Source organism: Trachypithecus francoisi, unplaced genomic scaffold, assembly GCF_009764315.1.
Source record: "Trachypithecus francoisi isolate TF-2019V2 unplaced genomic scaffold, Tfra_2.0 Lachesis_group20, whole genome shotgun sequence".
NCBI lineage: Eukaryota > Metazoa > Chordata > Mammalia > Primates > Cercopithecidae > Trachypithecus > Trachypithecus francoisi.
Window position 1 is genome coordinate 42,917,092 of NW_022681466.1, and position 17,592 is coordinate 42,934,683.

Below are 17,592 nucleotides of genomic sequence, written 5' to 3' on the forward strand. Positions count from 1 at the left end.
TCTCCTCCTGGGATAACAACCGCCACGGAGGGGAGCCACCATGGGGGACCCCTCTCCCCAGATGCCTCCCTTCCCATCCTCTCCTTCACAGGCCTCCCAGTCCAGGCGCCAGGCCCCCATCTGGCCTGAGTAGCTCATTCCTCCTGAGAGAGGGTGGGGGAAACACACCCTGGCCCGGGGGCAGAGGACACAGTGCTCCCACCTGGCCCCAGGAGACCTCAGGCCACTCCGGGTCACAGCAGGACAAAGCTCTGACCTCTCCTTTCTGCCAACAGAGCTGCTTCCTGGGACGATGGGTGGGGGTCCCAGGGAACTGACTGCTCGGGGGCGCTGCCCAGCAAGGCCTCTCCCCCACCACTCTGGGCCCCTGCTGCCACCTCAAAGCGGCCTTCAAAGCTGTGGAAAGCAGAAGGAACCCCCACTCCCCTCTTGCTCCATTATTAGGCTGGAAGGAGACCTCATCATCCCAGAGAGAGGGGTGAGGGAGAGAGGGTGGGGGCTCTGTTCCCAGGCCTCCCCCTGCTCCAGGCAGGAAGCAGTGGGGCAGAGGCGGGCTGACGTGGCTTCAAGAGCCTGGGTGGTGCTCTAAGGAGCACTTGCACCAGAGCACAGATCCGGCCCGTCCAGGGACTCACTGAGGTGGGGCAGGGACTGATTTCCCCAGGAGAAGAGGGCCTGGCTGAGGTTGAGGGAGGGAGAAGGACCACCAGCCGTGGACACAGAGGAGCTGACAAGAGAGGTGCAGGAGGGGCTTCGGGGCTGTATCCTGAGCACAAAGCTGGTGCAGGTCCCAGGGCCAGCGTCTGTCCTCATAGGAGGCTCTCGGCATCATAGTAGTCTGGGGAAACAAGAACCTCATCTTGACTCCCTCCCTCCTCAGTGGACCCCAAAGAGGAAAAGGGAGGGGGATAGGCCAGTTGCCTGCAGCAGTGATGGTAGGAAACCCCCAAACCCCACCAGAGTGCACAGGGCCCTCCTGGCCTCCTGATTCACTCCCAGGCCTGGGCCCCGCTGCCCACCACCGCAGCCCTACCTGAAGCCGGGGGTACGTTGGCGCCCACAGTCCCTGTGGCACTGGGGGGTGGGGGTGGGGGCACAGCTCTCCTGAGATGGAGGAGAGAAAAAGACCCCCATCAGAGGCCCAGGGGTGGCCTCTGGGGTTTCACCCACAAGTTATCTCCACCAACCACCTGTCCCTGCACAGCTCTTCCAGCCCAGCCCCAGAGCAGAACCCTGGCAGCACCCAGCCTCACTTACGCCTCCCTTTCCCTGGAGGCAGGAGGACAGTGCTGAATCCTGGGCACAACCCGCAAGTGGGGCTGACAGGTGGGAGCGGGGAAGAAGGGGGCCGGCCAGGACAGCAGGGCACCCGGGGAGGGCACCAATAGGGCAAGTAGTGGTGGTGAAGCACCAAAGGACCTATCTCCTGCACATCCATCTCCTCCTCCTCCTCCTCAGGCTCTTCCTGTGGAACCTCCAGGTAGACCTGGGGATTGTGCAAAACAGGGAGGGGAAATAAGAATCCACCATCAGGCTCTCCCCACCCCTACTCCTCCATTCTCCTAAGCTATTTCCTCCAGATAGGCTTTGTAAGAATGGCTTGTGTAGGCCAGGCACAGTGGCTTGCGCCTGTAATCCCAGCACTTTGGGAGGCCAAGGTGGGCAGATAACAAGGTCAGGAGATTAAGACCATCCTGGCTAATACGATGAAACCCCGTCTCTACTAAAAACACAAAAAAGTAGCCGGGTGTGGTGGCGGGCGCCTCTGGTCCCAGCTAATCGGGAGGCTGAGGCAGGAGAATCACTTGAACCCAGGAGGTGGAAGTTGCAGTGAGCCGAGTTCGTGCCACTGCACTCTAGCCTAGGTGACAGAGTGAGACTCCATCTCAAAAAAATAAACAAAAAAAGAAAAAAATGGCTTGTGTTTATTGAGCATTTACTACATGTGGACAAGGCATTGTGGAAACATTTACTCCTGTAGCTCAAGGAGGTTGAGCAACTTGGTCACCCAGCTGTTTCCAGGTGTGAACCCAGAGCTGGGTCCAAGAGTCCACTGAGCTGTCCCCAGCTTCAGCCCCAGTGAGGCTGGACCCACCTATGTGCCATCACTGAGGACCCAGGGGTGAGAGGTGGCAGTAGCTCCTTAGGGTCTCCCTCTGTCTGGATTCCTTGAACCCCTCTCTGACTCCTCCGAGTTGACCAGCATTCTCTCTCCACCCAGTCCCTGCTTCTCCTGACCTCAGGATGCCCACTATTGGCTAAGGCTTAGCCTTAGAGCTATACGCACATGCATGCACATACACGCTTGCACACACACCCACTTGCACACGTGCACACAATTGCACACACGTGCATGCACATGTTTACGGACACACTCGCACACACACATGCGTGCACACAGGCTTGCACACATGCACACATGCATGCACACAGACACCCACTTGCACACACATGCACATATACACACATTTGCATACACACACTGCTGCACACAGTTTCCCCCATTCTGTCTCCTGACTCTGCCCCTGCCAGCCTGGATGGGGGACACAACCTTTACCTCCTCCAAGGGTCAAAATCCTACCTGGCTTTCAAGGGCTGGTTCTAAGGTCCCCATCCCCCAACTCTGTGTGCACTTGTGCTTTGTACCTCTCCATGTGCCATCACAGCCAACCTGGCCTTGTATCCCTAACCATTTATTTATTCATTCAGTTGTTCAACAAATATCAGCTGAGCCCCTACACAGTGTCAGGCACCAGGCCAGATGCTCATGATGCATGGGGCAGGGTTACCATGGTGCCTGCCTTCCTAGAGCCTGAAGTCCAGTGAGGGAGGCACTGCAGGGAAACATCCTTGAAATCAAGACCTGGGTGGTCTGGACTTTGGGGGGGGTCTCTTCCCCCAACCACCCACCTTTCATGGAGGCTGAAACAGGGCCTGACACATAACAGATGCCAAACAGTCCCAGCCAGAGACAGGCTGGCTTCCTGCTCCTCTGTCTCCCAGTTCTTCCCCGCTCCCCCCCCCCTCCCCGAACAGGAACCCCAGGTGGATCGGCATCCCTGGACCCACAGGTGAGCGACCCCACACACACACACCTGAGGGCAGGGCGAGGCCAGCCTGGGCTGCAGCGCTCCAGCCACCAGGCGACTCAGCAGCAGCTGGTGCATCTGCGCGTTCTGCAGCATCATTAGTTCCAGCAGGTCTAGGAAGAGGGGCTTAGCAAGCCCACGCCTGGACTCCGGGTCCCCCTCCCCATGACACCCCTGTCCTCAGGGGAGGGGGAAGAGTGGGTGGGCGGGATGTGCTGCGGGGACTCCCAGAGGATGTGCGAAGCAGAAGGGGGTGAGTGGTGGTGATGGTGGTAATGGGGTGGGGGGACCCTGGAGTCTCACCTTCCTTCACGCGGCCTGGCTGCTGGGGCACAGGTGGGACGGCCCACCAGAGGGGCTGCAGGACGGTGACCCAGGGCTGGGGGTGTGCGCGGAGTCAGTCACGTGGGGTGGGGGGAATGGATGGGGACACGTCGCAACCTCCAACCCCTCCCGGCCAGTGGACTCCCTAACCCCGCAGGGGCCAGGTTCTCCCCTCCCTGCCCCGCGGCCTCCCTGCTCCCTGCCACGCCTCTTCCTCTCGGTTTGGGGTTGTCTCTCCTCGCCTCCCCATACCCGCTCACCCACTCCAGGGTCTAGCCCCTCCAAGGACCCCACCCACTCTGCCGTCCCCCAAGTTAAGGCAGGATCTGCTCCCGGGCTCAGCCCTCACCGTCGGAACTGCGCTCTGCGGTGGGGAGCGACCCCAGCTCCCGCCCGCCCCAGAGGCCATGGCTGGCGCCGGTTGCCTTGGCGACGCCGAGGACGCCAAGTTCTCCTCCCACGCATGCGCGGAGCCCGCTCGTGCTCCTGGGTCCTCCCCCTCCCTGCTCCCTCCTCTCTCCTCCTCCGCGGACTTGGGGTCCCCAGGAGCCCTCCCCTGCCACCAGGAGGCCGGTCTCCTCCCTGGCATGTCCACCTCCCGCCTCGCTGCTCCGGGCTCCCCTCCCCGCCCCTTGCTCGTCCCTAGAACTGGGCCTGGGTTAGTGCGGGGAAGGGGGTGTGTTTGTTGAGTGAACAAGCGAGTGGTTGGGGAGGCTTGGTTTCGGGGTCCCAGAGCCCAATTGACTCATCTGAAAAGTTCAGGAGAAACAGAGACTTTTGTAGGAGCAGGCTGGGGGCCAGGGCAGGCCAGTGAGGAGGGCAGAGGGTCTGTTCCCTGTCACTCTGACAGAGAGAGGGTCTTCCTGCCAGCAAAGAGTGGTTTCTGGAGCAGACCAAGGAAGGAAACACTGCCCGAATTCACGGAAGAGGCTGGGGACTCTGGCTGGAAACATGTGGCGGGCTTCTCGCCTCTCTCCTTGTGGCTGTTTGCCCCGTTTCCTGGCCAAGGTGAGCCACTGTTCCTCAGATGAGGAAAATCGTGGTGACTTCAGCACCTGCCTCCCCAGTACTGCCTCCCATACTGGAAAAGTTACCAAAGCACGCATTCTTCTGACAGGAAGTTAGCAAGGTCTTCCTTGCTTAAGAACAGGTGAAGGGGGAGATCTATTTCTGCAGCTGTGACCATCCTAAGATAGGCCCCCGGCAGCAGTCAAGGAAAATCCAGACAGGAAGCTGGGCTTAGCACCCCGAGTAGCCCTTCCCCCACTCTCCATGTCAGCTCCCCTTCCTGCCAGTCCTGGAGTAAGAACCAGAAAGACCATTCCCGCCTCCTCCTTTGCTCCATAGTCCCTGTCTCTAGGGGAGCGGGCCTGTGGGCATTGCTTTACTGTCCCCATGGGTCTTATGGCTTCAGTAGCCATCAACAAGCTGAAATCCAGGCACTGGGGTCACAGCCCCCCAGTGAACAGAACACAGAGGTGCCTCTCTCCATCTCCGCTCTCATTCCATGTAGAAAGAGAACCAACCATTTTGCTCATCGTCAGCAAACCTTGACCAAGGAAGTGTCTGCATGTGCAATGTGCCATCTGAACCCTGGAGGCATAAGCGGTATGGTCACTGGTCCCAGCATTGTTGGGAAGTGAAAATGTATCCATGAAAAGAGAGCAGAAAGATAAGACTACGCCCCAGGGATAATGAAAAAGAGAGGACTTGACTGCTGAGGGATGGAGTTCCAAGGAAGGCAGTCCTTGATGGGGCCAAGCAGAATGGAAAGATGGGTGCTATCAGGCTGGGGACAGAGCCCAAGCCAAGACCCAGGTGTATGAATGGACAGGACCTGAGATGACGCTGTGGGTCAAACTGTCTGACTGTGGAAGAGGAGCTGGGCAGAGAGCAGAGGTCCAGGGACAGGTCAGACTTGAATGCCAAGGTTTGAAATTTAGGCTTGGCCCTGTGGGTAATGGAGAGATATTGGTGGGTTTCAAGCAAGAGGGAGATACCGAGTGATGTGGCCAGTCCTGTTTCAGGAAGATTCTTCTTGTCTACCTTTGTTTATGTCAGCCACATTTAGAAATAACAAATGTCTGATAGGGGGTCAGGTGCGGTGGCTTATGCCTATAGTCCCAGCTACTCAGGAGGCTGAGGCAGGAGAATCACTCGAGCCGAGGGATTCAAGGATGCTGTGAGCTATGGTCACGTCACTGCACTCCAGCCTGGGCAAGAGGGTGAGACCCAGTTTCTAAAACAAACAAACGAACAAACAAATGAGTCATGGTGATGCATCCTCCCAATAAAATACTATTCAACCATGGATAATGTGGGAATAGAATATTTCTGTTGATGTGGAAAGTTGTCCAAGAGAGTTCAGTCAAAAATATCAGTAAGCATAGTAAGATCTTATTTTTGTTTTAAAAATCATATGCATAAGGCTGGGCACGGTGGCTCACACCTGTAATCCTAGCAGTTTGGGAGGTCAAGGCAGGCAGATCACTTGAGGTCAGGAGTTTGAGACCAGCCTGGCCAACATGTTGAAACCCTATCTCTACTAAAAGTACAAATATTAGCCAGGCATGGTGGCAGGTGCCTGCAATCCCAGATACCCAGGAGGCTGAGGCACGAGAATCGCTTGAACCTGGGAGGTGGAGGTTGCAGTGAGCTGAGATCATGCCACTGCACTTTGGCCTGGGCTACAGAGACTCCATCTAAAAAAAAAAAAATTCATATGCATATACGTGTGTATGTATATATGCGTGTGTGTGTGAACACACACACACACACACACACAGATCCAGCTGTGGAGCAGCTGTCAGAGCTGGCCTGTACCCCCAGCCTCCCCCAGAGTCTTCTGCAGAGGGTTCCTGCACTCACCTACAGCCCCTCCACCTGAGGACACGTGGCCACAGGTGAGACAGGCCAGACGGTGGCCCAGGAGCAGCCCACAAGCAATAATGGATGCAAGTTGATAGCTAAACTCGCAGCCTCCTGGCCTCAGTGCAACAACTCTGAGGTGTCTCCCACACAGCCTCTCGGTGATGCCCGTGGGCTTGTGCCCAGGTGGCCCCCAGTGACCCGCTCAGAAATGCACACTTTACTGCCTTTTCTCCTCTCCCTGTCCCTTCTCCACTCTCTCGTAGTGCTTACTGGGATCTCCTTCCAAAGAAACGACTGTTCCCCAAGCCTTGTGTCAGGGTCTGCTTTTGGGGGATCCCAGCGAAGACATCAGCCTCCTACTCACTGCACATCTGCCCCCAGGCTACTGAAAACTCCTGGAAAATGGACTTAAGTAGCTCTGTGGTACATTTGCTTTCAGAGATGTGAAATACTAAAATAGACATTGAAGAAAATGAGTTTGGGTGTACAATGGTTAATAGGTTCAACCGAGGCAAGGCTGGAGGCAGGGGGCCCAGCAAAGAAGCTGCCACCCTTGTCCCTCTAAGGAAGCCTGCAGCAGGCTAGAGGTGGCCGTAGAAAACAGTCAGGAGGAGGTGATCATTCCAATGCCTCAGAAGTAAAAGTGCATGTTGACCACTTGTATTTTGAAAAACAAGGCTGAGATCAAAACTCTCTGGCTTGTGGTATTGAGTTCAATTTCTTTGTCAAAAGAAACGGAAGCATTTGCCATGAAGAAAGGAAAGCCACACACTTATCTGCCTGAGCTATTTTGCTCATAGAAGGTCTCCCATCAGCGCAGCAGAATAGGAGGTGACTTACTTTCCTGCTATTTGCCTTGCCTACTATTATTTTCTGTGAGACGCTGAACACTCCACCTATTTCCTTTTTATTTTCTTCTCAATAGGAACTCTTGTTGGCCTCTTCGAATTTTTTTTTTCAGTGACCCAAGACAATATGTACTATAAGTCCTCCCCATTGCCTTGGTAAATCTAATTCTGGGAATAAGCTAAACATAGGAAAAGATTTATACTCAAACACATTCACCATAGTGTTATTTTTAAAGGTTAAAAATTGAACATTTGGCAGGACATGGTGGCTCACGCCTGTAATTCCAGCACTTTGGGAGGCCAAGGCAGGTGGGTCATTTGAGGTCAGGAGTTCGAGAGCAGCTTAGCCAACATCATGAAACCCCATCTCTACTAAAAACACAAAAATTAGCCAGGCATGGTGGCAGGCACTTGTAATCACAGCTACTAGGGAGGTTAAGGCAGGAGAATTGCTTGAACCCGGGAGGTGGAGGTTGCACTGAGCTGAGATGATGCCATTGCACTGGGTGACAGAGTGAGACTCTGTCTCAAAAAAAAAAGAAAAAAGAAAAAAAGAAAAAATTGAACATTACCCAATGTCTAATAATAGGGGGATGGTTGAGTGAATTAAGGCAGTTCACTCAAAAGAAAATTGTGCCATTATTAGAAACCATGAAATTGTGAAAATAAGCTACCTCCTCTTTCCCTCAGATGGAAATGGAGAGAAAAGGACCCTTTCTAAGAATTCAAGTGGAAATTTCAAAGCTAGTTTTGGTACAGTTGAGGAAGCATTGTTCAGAGAGTGACCCCAGCAAATCATCCCTTTCCTCGGGTGCAGTTCCTAAAGAGACACAAATTGGAAGGAACTGCAATATGAAAGTTGAAGGAAAGGAGCTAAGTATTGCTCTGCAGAATTATGTTATCGAGTGGATATGCGGGAGAGAGGGAATCTCGAAAATTCAACAGTGAAGAAACCTCCATTTTCTGCCTAGAGGCTCTGGCTGCACTGTTTCTGCAAATTATGGTTATTCTGGTGAGATACTCAGGTATGCTTTTGTCCAACAGACACCTGCAGGTACTCTGAGGACTTATAAGTGAGCACATTGCACAGGTGGGATGCCCTGTGTTGGGGACCTGGCTTCGAGGTCCCACTCCATTGGAACTGCACTGAGGGGTGGAGTTCCAGAGCCTCCCCTCCTGGACCCCTGGAGTCAGGGTGCCACCACCCATGGGGGAGCAACCTGATGCAGCTCCCGGGAAATCACCCCAACCCAACCACTCAGGGAGGAAGCTGAGTGAGCAGGCCGGGGGTGGGGGTGGAGTGGGGCGTGACCAGGCCAATTCCTGTGGGTCAGGTTCTGAGATGTGGTTCTGTTTCGCAGAATTATTTTGTTTGTGGGTAACTGAAAATTTAAACTAGGTTAAAGGAAAAGTGTGGGCTTTTTTGGCTCATGTGACAGGACAGTAATGGAGTTGGTCTATAGTTTAACTGTTTCAGAGACTCATTGTCTTCAGGGCCCTGTCTCCTCCTTCCCTCCCTCCCTCCCTCACTCCCTCCCTCCTTCCTTCCATCCCTCCTTCCTTCCTTCCCTCCCTCCCTCATTCCTTCTTTCCTTTCTTCCCTCTCTCCTCCCTCCTCTCTCCTTCCTTCCCTCCTCCCTTCTTTCCTTCCCTCCCTTCCTTTCCCTCCCTCCCCTTTTCCTTCCCTCCCTCCTTCCTTCCCTCTTTCCCTTCCCTTCCCTTCTTCCTTCCTTCCCTCCTTCCCTCCCTCCTTCCTTCCCTCTTTCCTTCCTCCCTCATTTCCTCTCTCTTTCCTTCCTTTCCTCCCTCCTTCCTTCTTTCCCTCCTTCCTTCTTTCCTTCCTTCCCTCCCTCCCTTCCCTTCCCTTCTTCCTTCCTTCCTTCTTTCTTTCCTCCTTCCTTCCCCTCCTACATCTCTGCTTCTCTGTTTGATGTTCCTGTTCCCTCCTCCTACAGACAAGCTTCCTTCACAGGTGGGAGACACACTACGGCTCCTTCAGACACATTTAGAAACTCCCAAGACCAGAGAGATTGTCTTTCCTTTAATCTCAGTACACACATAACTCCTAGGGAAGGACTGTGATTGGTTCAGCTTGAATTGTGTCCCCAGGTTTTGGATGAGCCACTATGGCCCAAAGGATTGGCCAGAGGTGGGTAACATGCCGCTCCCTGTGTTAGGGGAGGGGGTCATCCTTTAAGCAGCAACTCCGCAGAATCACATATTTGGATGGAGGAGGGGAGGAAGCTGCTCCCCAAAGGAAGGAGCCAAGGGAGGGAAACATTCGTTCCCCTTAGGTTGTGAAGAAAAAGCCATATTTAACATACAGCTTTTCTTGTTCAATCATTCCCATCCCTAGTCCAAAGACACTTTGTGCCAATTACAAAAATTAGCCCCTTCCCCTAGGCGTTTTGCTGCCATCTTTCAGAACTTCATCATCTTAAGTTATGTTAATCTACAGTGCCTTCAAATGGGCTTGGTGCCCAGAATTGTGTAGTATGCAACCCATGCAACTGAATGTAGCAGCCCTGCCCGCTCATATGTGGTAATCCCCTTCAATTACTCTAATTGCTCTTAAAAAAGGTCTTGCCCTGTAGTTTTGGGCAGTGGCGAGGCAGAAACCAAGGAGTAGAGCCATAAATGGGAATGACAGCAGCTCCCACCCCCTCTTCTCCCACGCCCACAGACAGGGAGCAGTGGCCCGGTGATCATCGGGGTGGTGACCAGCAGTCCCAGATGGTGACCAGCAGCAAAGTGAACTGAAGCCACAGCAGGGCTGGGGGTAATGAGAGGACCCCCGAGGAGCAGCTTCGGGGAGACAGCATGGGAAAGAAATGGGAAAAAATGTTTACTTTTCCTCTGAACACTAGAAGCAGCAGATCCTGGCAAAGAAGCGGGGGGCTGGGCAGGCACTTGGATTACATCAGCAATGAAACTCCAGTGAGTGGGAGTGGGTGTGGGTGTGGCTGTAGTTGTGAGTATATGGGCTTGTGCTGTGGTGTGTGTATACACAGATGGGCACTCGGTAAGAGTCTTGTGTCTGTGCGATGCAGCGTTTATGTTGCTGGTGGCACAAGTGTGCCTCTGGGCACATATAGAAGCCACGTGTGTGCACAAGCCCGCTGTGCGGGTGCAAGTGTGTTTGTGCATGTCTCTCCAGTGAGCAGAGCTGGAGAAAGAACCGAGTGCAGGTGCCCCTCCACTTACCATGGGCTCTGTCCCAATAAACCCATCGTGAAGCCGAAAAAATCCTAAATGGGCCGGGCGCAGAGGCTCACACCTGTAATCCCAGCACTTTGGAAGGCCAAGGTGGGCAGATCACCTGAGGTCAGAAGTTTGAAACCATCCTGGCCAACATGGTAAAACTCCATCTCTACTAAAAATACAAAATTAGATGGGTGTGGTGGTGGGCACCTGTAATCCCAGCTACTTGGGAGGCTGAGGCAGGAGAATCACTTGAACCTGGGAGGCAGTAGTTGCAGTGAGCCAGGATCACACCATGGCACTCCAGCCTGGGCAAAAAGAGTGAAACTCCATTAAAAAAAAAAAAAAGGAAGGAAGGAAGGAAGGAAGGAAGGAAGGAAGGAAGGGAGAGAGAGAGAAAGAAACAAAAAATCCTAAATGGAGCCATCACAAGTCAGAATTCTCTGCATAGAGAACACAAGCGTCACACCTAGGTTTAGGAAACAGCCCTGGGGGTGTGAGGTGACTCCGTGGGGACCACAGGCCACAGCCAGAGCAGGGCTGGGCAGAGATGGGCATCGGGCCTGGCAGGAACTTCCTGAACCACGGGCAGGCCTGGCCCCCAGGAGGGGCTCGGCAAGGACTGAGGCTGTGTCCACAGGGTCTGGGCAGAGCTGCTGTGGGGACAGGGGAGGGCAGCCCCTCCCCAGGCCTCCTTATGCTTCCGTCGAAGGCTGCTCTGACCTGGGCTCAACTCACTCCGGGCCCAGGGAAGCCGCTGGACCTCTGAGCTGCCGGGAAAGATGGTGGCACAGGGCTGCCAAGGCTGACAGATTTGGTAGAACGAGGGTTGGGCGACAGGATTCCCCAGGGGTTTCTCCAGCTGGCAGCCAGGGTGCACTTCACAGCAGCTCCACCAGGGGTCACCAGAGCCCCAGAGTGGAGGGATGAGGTGGGGTCCATCAACCTGGCCGCCAGCATAGCCCTCCCTCAGCCAGGGACAGATGTCCAGCCAGGGGGGTGGGCGTGGGGGTGGAGAAGGGACCTGCAGACGTCTGTGTGGTCCAGCTAAATAGCTAGGAGCGGGGGTGTTCATGCACTTGTGTGTGTCCGGTGTGTGATGTGAGGGTACGGCTGTGGGTGTACAGATGGGCATATGCTTGGCGCACATCTGGTGACCATGCTAGTGGTACTTCTCCACGTGACTGGGAGCATGTCACATGCGTGAAATCCATAAACACAGGGACATGACTATGGGTGTGTGTGTGGAGGGGAGTGGGTGTGGGTGTGTATGGCTGTAGGAGTGGGTGTGGGAGTGGGTGTGGCCGTGGCTGTAGTTGTGGGTGCGTGTATGTGTGCTTGTGCTGTGGTGTGTGTACACACAGGCAGGCACTCAGTAAGAGTCTTGTGTCTGTGCGATATGGCATTTGAGTTGCTCGGGACACAAGTGTGCCTGTGGGCGCAACTAGAAGCCAAGTGTATATGCACAAGACTGCTGCGTGGGTGCAAGTGTGTTTGTGCATGTGAACTGGAGGCGTGTGTGTGAACGGGTATAACAGCAGAGGAAGCATCTGCGTGAACGTATGAAGGGTGATTTGCACATGACTGAGCCTGTGGGAGCACAGCTTTTGTGTGGGTGTGTCTGTGAGTGTGCACTCGAGTGACTGTGTGAGTGTGAGCCAGTGTGTACCTCAGGAGTGCTTCTGGGAATAAGTGTGGAGATTCAAGTGCAAGATGAGCCTGTGTAAACTGTCCAGGTTGGGAGAGGAACCACCTATGTAGGCTCATACATGTGTCCCAGTGAGTGAGTGTCTGTGTGCCCGTGCAAATGGGTGCGTGTGCCCGGGAGTCTGTCACTCCTAGAGCAGTGAGGCTGGAGCCCAAGCGGTGAGGTGGGAGCCAAGCAGGCTGAGTCCAGAGCACACCCGGCGAGGGAAGTGTGACCGAGGCTCCCACCTGAAGATTGGCCCAGTCCTCAGGTTTCACTCATGACCCTGTGACATCAGCGGCAGCAGCTGTCCTCGCCGGCCCGGCCCCCCAGCCAAGTCCCCCAGAGTTCCAGCCCCAGCCTGAGGTGGGCACGGCGCTCTGGGCTTGTCAGCAACCGCTCTGCTCCCGTCCAATAGTGAGTACTGCGCCCCCACACCCGCTCCGGGCTGGGTACCCCAAGGGGCAGGCCACCCCCAGGGGGAGACCTCTCCGGCCCGAACCCCAGCGTGCCTCTGAGGAAGTCACCACTTTGTTCTGGGTACTGCTGACCGCCTGCCCACACGGGGCTCTGCGGCCTGAGCCCCGCTCTGTCCCGCAGCCCCTGCCGAAACTTCTGGTGCCTGGACCCTCTCTCTGGCCCCAGACTTGCCTCTCTCTGTCCCGTCATCTGTTCCTTCTGTCCCTGCCTGGCAAACTGTCACTGCCCTCAGCAAGGTTCCTTGTTCTGGTCACAAATAGCCCACGGGCTAAGGCTTGGCTCTGGAGGGGCAAGGGTGACCCAAGGGACACAGAACGGGGCTGCAGTTTCTTCAGGAGAGGAGAGCAGGGAGCCGAAACAGTGACTTTGCTTGGCCTGTTTGCATGGCTCAGAGGCAGGGCTGTGGGGGGAGGAGTGCGGCAGGAGGCCGGGGTGGGGGGTGCCGGCGGCTCCTTTGCTCTGCTGAGAACAGGAATCTGCGAGATGCCAGCAGAGGACACATCCCAGGCTCTGCCCACGTCCCTGCCCCTCCCCCAGCCCACCCGGCATGGCTGGGCTCTTTCCCTAGAGAAGTCGAGAGCGCTGAGACCTGCCAGGAAGGCGAGGGGGACATAGGGACCGGGTCCATAAAGCCCAGTTTGAGGGGAAGAGTATGTGACCACAGCAAAAAGGGGACTCTGGGGGGCCAGAAGGGGTCTGGGGGGCTCTTAGGAGGAGACACAGGGCTGGAGAGTGGGGTCCGGGGATCAGGGCTGGCACAGAACACAGCCCCCTCCCTTCCTCCCTGCTGGGGTGGGCCGTGGCTGGTGGAGAAGGCAGAGTGGCCTGAGTGGAGTTGGGGGGACGTAGTTTGGAGGCAGGGAGGGCTTGTTCTACCAGGACCCTCCAGATTCTTCTGGGCCATCCCCAAGTCCTCTCCCTGTGGCCAGTGGCCTCACTCTGTGTGGTGGTTGTATGGACAGCTGTGGTCACTGTGCTAGCATTTGGAGCCACATCACCTGTGCGGCACCACGTAAATAGACCCAAGGACCTTGGAACCTGTGTCAGGCAGGGCGACCAAGAAAAGGTGAGCAGGGTAAGGGCCTGCCCAGCCCCCTGGCCACACGTGCCCGGCCCGCAGCCTCGTCAGCAGCCCTCCCCCTCTCCATTCCTGGTGTCTCTCAAGGAATTGTGCTGGGATTTTAGGGGGCTTGGGGAAGGCAACAGAGGGTCCTTCGTAGGTGGCTCCCATCCCAGCCTGGCCCTGCTCATCATTTCTGGTTGGAAAGCTGCATGGGGTGCGAGCTCAGCCTCAGGGAGCTTCTCCTCAGTTCAAGACCGGCCTGAGTGTTGGTCGAGACCTGCTGTGCTGGCTTTTGTCACCAGGGTCTCTGCTGTGACCCCAGGCCAGGTCCAGGGAAGCCCCGAGTTTGATGCTGAAGGCACAGAACTCCTTGTCAGGTGTTGGGGTGGGTGTGACAAGGCATCTGCCTTTTGGGGGCAACTCTGGCCATCAGAAAGGAGGACAGATCTGATGATGGTGGGGGTGGGGAGAGTGCATCTTCAGGGCAGGGACGGGGTTCTGAGAAGGCTCCTGGAGGAGGCATAACCAGAGAGGCAGGAAGGATCGAAACCTGCAGGGAAGGGTAGAAAGGCTCTCTCCAAACGGAAAATCTGGCCCTGAGGCCCCAGAGAGCAGCTTGGGAGAAGGGAGGGGACGCTGGAAGAGGGTGTCAAGGACCATGGAACAGGTTATACGAACGGTCAGGCCCTTGACTCCTGTCACTTCCCTGGGGCGCACAGCTCTCGAGTGGCCAGGGCTGTGTCCACAGAGGCCAAGGCCCCCACTCCCTGGGGAGGAAGCTGACTGGTGCAAGGCACAGTGGGGGCAGAGGGCAGTGGGTTTCATGGGCAGCCCTACGGCTGGGGCAGGTGTGGGGCTTCCAGCAGTTCTGGTGACTTCGGCAGGGGTCCCCAGCCCTGCTGTGGCAGGAACGGGCCAGGTCCCCCATGGCTCCATTGGAAGGTGCTCGTTGGGGCTGGGGGATCCCAGGTTCCCTGCAGCACCCCCGCCCCGGCCTTTCATGCATGCTGGCCCCCATTCTGCCTCATCAGCAACAGCTATTTTTATTCCCTGCAGTTTTCAGTCAACAGCCCTTGTTGGGGGGATGGGCTGCTGGAGAAGAGGCGGGGGCTCAAGGAGCCAGGGACAGTAGGAGTGGTGGGGAAGACACAGCGCCCTGGCAGGGCCCTCTGCCAAGAGCCCTTGCATGAAAGGAAAGAGTGAAACTCTAATAGTTGCTGGCCCCTATCCTGTTTTTGAACTGGACTGTGAAACCAGGCACCCCCACCTAGCGCATAGGTGCTTGAAGGTCACGGTCCACCTCCTGATTAAGAGCCCGAGTTCCTTTCAAACCCTGAGGGTCAGGCTTCTAATCCCAGTTTACTGTATAAATACCATCTGGTGAGTTACTTATCTCCCCTGTCCCTCAGTGTCCTCATCTGTCAAATGGGGGTGATAACAGGATCAGGGTGAGAATTTAATATGCTCATGGACATGTGAGGTGCCTGGAACAGTGCTTGGCATGTAACTGGCTCTACATATGTGTTCACCAGTATTATTGCGGCTATTGCCAGTCTGTGAGCCTGACATAAAATGTCTCGTCCCAGGAAAAGAGAAGGAGAGAAGGAGTTACAAGAAGGTGGCTTTGTTCAGTTCTGGGCACCCTTCAGAGCTGGGGGTCGGGGTGGACGTTTATTTCCCTATCTGGTCTCCCTTGGGTGAGGGGCCTTTTTTTTTTTTTTTTTTAAATGGAGTCTCACTCTCGCCCAGGCTGGAGTGCAGTGGTGCAACCTCGGCTCACTGCAACCTTCACCTCCCAGGCTCAAGTGACTGTCCTGTCTCAGCCTCCCAAGTAGCTGGGATTACAGGCATCTGCCACCACACCCAGCTACGTTTTTTTTTTGTCTTTTTAGTAGAGATGAGGTTTCACCATGTTGACCAGGCTGGTCTCTAACTGCTGACCTCCAGTGATCCACCTGCCTTGGCCTCCCAAAGTGCTGGGATTACAGGCTTGAGCCACTGCGCCCGGCTGGGTGAGGGTCCTTCTATAAAGTGGACTGCAGAGCCCCTTCCATGAGGGCCTGTGGTTTGCAGATGTGGCCATGATGGCCATGATGCCAGAGCAACAGAGCAGGGTCCTTCCAGCCCACCTTTCAGTAAGCTCTGCCGTCAATGCTTAGCTTTTTTTTGAGGTTGGCAAGTTCGTGATCAGTCTAGCTTTGGAGAAGGCTCTCCAAAGAGTAGCTGGGGAGGAAACATCCTGGGAGTGCTTTCTGGGGTCGTGCTTGCAGTCATGGGAGCAGGGGAGCCGGGTGTCAGCCTTTCCTTCCTCCAGGCTTCAGGCTGTTGCTGAAAAGCCTCTTCTCTAGTGCTGGTGACTGTGCCCCCAGCTCCCCTGTCTCAAGTCGGGAGGACTCAAAGGCTGGGGACGGATGGAGGGAATGGGGAGCCAGGTTGCCTGAAGTTCTCCAGGCCCAGGATTAGGTGTGAGCAGGCCTCTTGGTGGCCTTTCCGTGGACCCACTGCTTCAAGGAGCAGGCAGGGGAAGGGAGGTAGCTCTATGTTCAGGGACGATGTGTCCAAGGGCAGGGGAAGTGGGCTTAGATGTGTGTGTAGAGGATGTGCACATACCAGTTTGGGAGACCATCATGCTCAGGGGCTCCTTAAAAAGATCTGATGCCAGGCATGGTGGTACACACCTGTAGTCCCAGCTACCTGAGAGGCTGAGGCAGGAGGATCAACTGACCTCAGGAGTTTGAGTCCATCCTGGGCAATATAGTGAGATCCTATCTCTAGAAAATATTTTAAAAGAAAGATCCAAGCCAACAGAGGGCGGGAAGCCCTGAGCCTGAGTGGAACAAATTAGCCTCCCCACCCTTCTGAGCAGCTGGGAAATGACTCATAGAGGCAATGAGTGTGCGTATGTGAGAGTGTGTGTGTGTGTGTGTGTGTGTGTGTGTACACTGGCAAGGGCATGTGCCTGCATCCAAGTAGGCCATATGGGGGTCAGGGGATATATGAGGGTCAATTGGTGCAAATTGACCTGTGGTTCTCTTCCCCCCACTGACCCCTCCCACACACAGCTCCCAGCACAAAACCTCAGGAATCCTGAGCATGACCCTACCAAGGCCTACCAGATGCCAACCCCAGCCCACGCCTCTCAGGGGCTTGGCCCAAGGATCTGGCTTGCCCTTTGAAGGGGATAGATGGTTGAGGGTCAGGCTGGCCCATGGAGCAAACTGAGTGGGACCTCAACCTGGGCAGGCCCTGTGCTGAGGGAGGGCAGCTATGCCTAGCCCAGTTCCCCAAAGGGCTGGAAGGAGGCCGAGTCTGTAGTAGCAGGCACAGGGGCTTGGCATGAGAGAGAGCTGCATTTGAGTCCTGACTCCACTGCTGGTTAGCTAGGATGACGAAAGCGAAGTCCCTAGGACAGTGCCTGGCACGTGATAAGCTCCAAATGAACGTGTCCATGATAACTTTTCATCTAGAAATATTTCTTAAGCCTCCACCTCGTGAACCTGTGCACGTCAGCACGACAGGTGACTGCACAGAGATTTGGGGGCCAGAGAAACCAGCCCCTCCCACACTAAGGAAAATCTTTCCCAAGCTGACTGAAACTCAGAATTCCACATCTTACAAATTCTTTTAACTTAAGGCTCAGACTTGGGAGGAGAAACCCACTCTGGAACCTTGTGTTTGGGGAGAAAAGGCTCTGGGGCCGACAGATGAGCCGGGAGAAGTTAGTGGGAAGCGGTCACAGTGCCTGAAACCCAAACAGCATGTTTGTGGGCTTTTATTTCATCAGACCGGAACCTGTTAGAAGCACTCTGGGTAGAGGAAAAGGGTCAGGTTTGGGAGAGGAGGAAGAAAGTTGGGGAAAAACAAACCAGTTGGCCAGGTGCAGTAGCGCATGCCTGTAATCCCAGCACTTTGAGAGGCTGAGGTAGGTGAATCACTTGAGTCCAGGAGTTCAAGACCAGCCTGGCCAACAAAAATTAGCCAGGCATGGTGGTGGGCCCCTGTAATCCCAGCTACTTGGGAGGCTGAGAC

The 17,592-nt window shown here is 55.3% G+C and overlaps 2 protein-coding genes across 2 annotated transcripts in view; one reads left to right on the plus strand and one right to left on the minus strand.

The window, feature by feature from the left end:
- Positions 1-121: 121 nt before the first annotated feature.
- Positions 122-3,846, minus strand: PRR29 (proline rich 29). Its single transcript, XM_033183988.1, is given in 5 exon segments — positions 122-1,384; positions 1,387-1,486; positions 3,096-3,202; positions 3,393-3,468; positions 3,763-3,846. Coding segments are annotated over 5 exon segments (474 nt in total). The 5' UTR covers positions 3,823-3,846; the 3' UTR covers positions 122-1,253.
- An 8,122-nt stretch (positions 3,847-11,968) lies between these two features.
- SCN4A (sodium voltage-gated channel alpha subunit 4) overlaps positions 11,969-17,592 on the plus strand; it is a 51,414-nt gene continuing 45,790 nt past the window's right edge. Inside the window, exon 1 of the mRNA XM_033183989.1 lies at positions 11,969-12,437. The gene's annotated coding sequence lies outside the window, so the exon portion shown is untranslated. The remainder of the gene's footprint in view (positions 12,438-17,592) is intronic.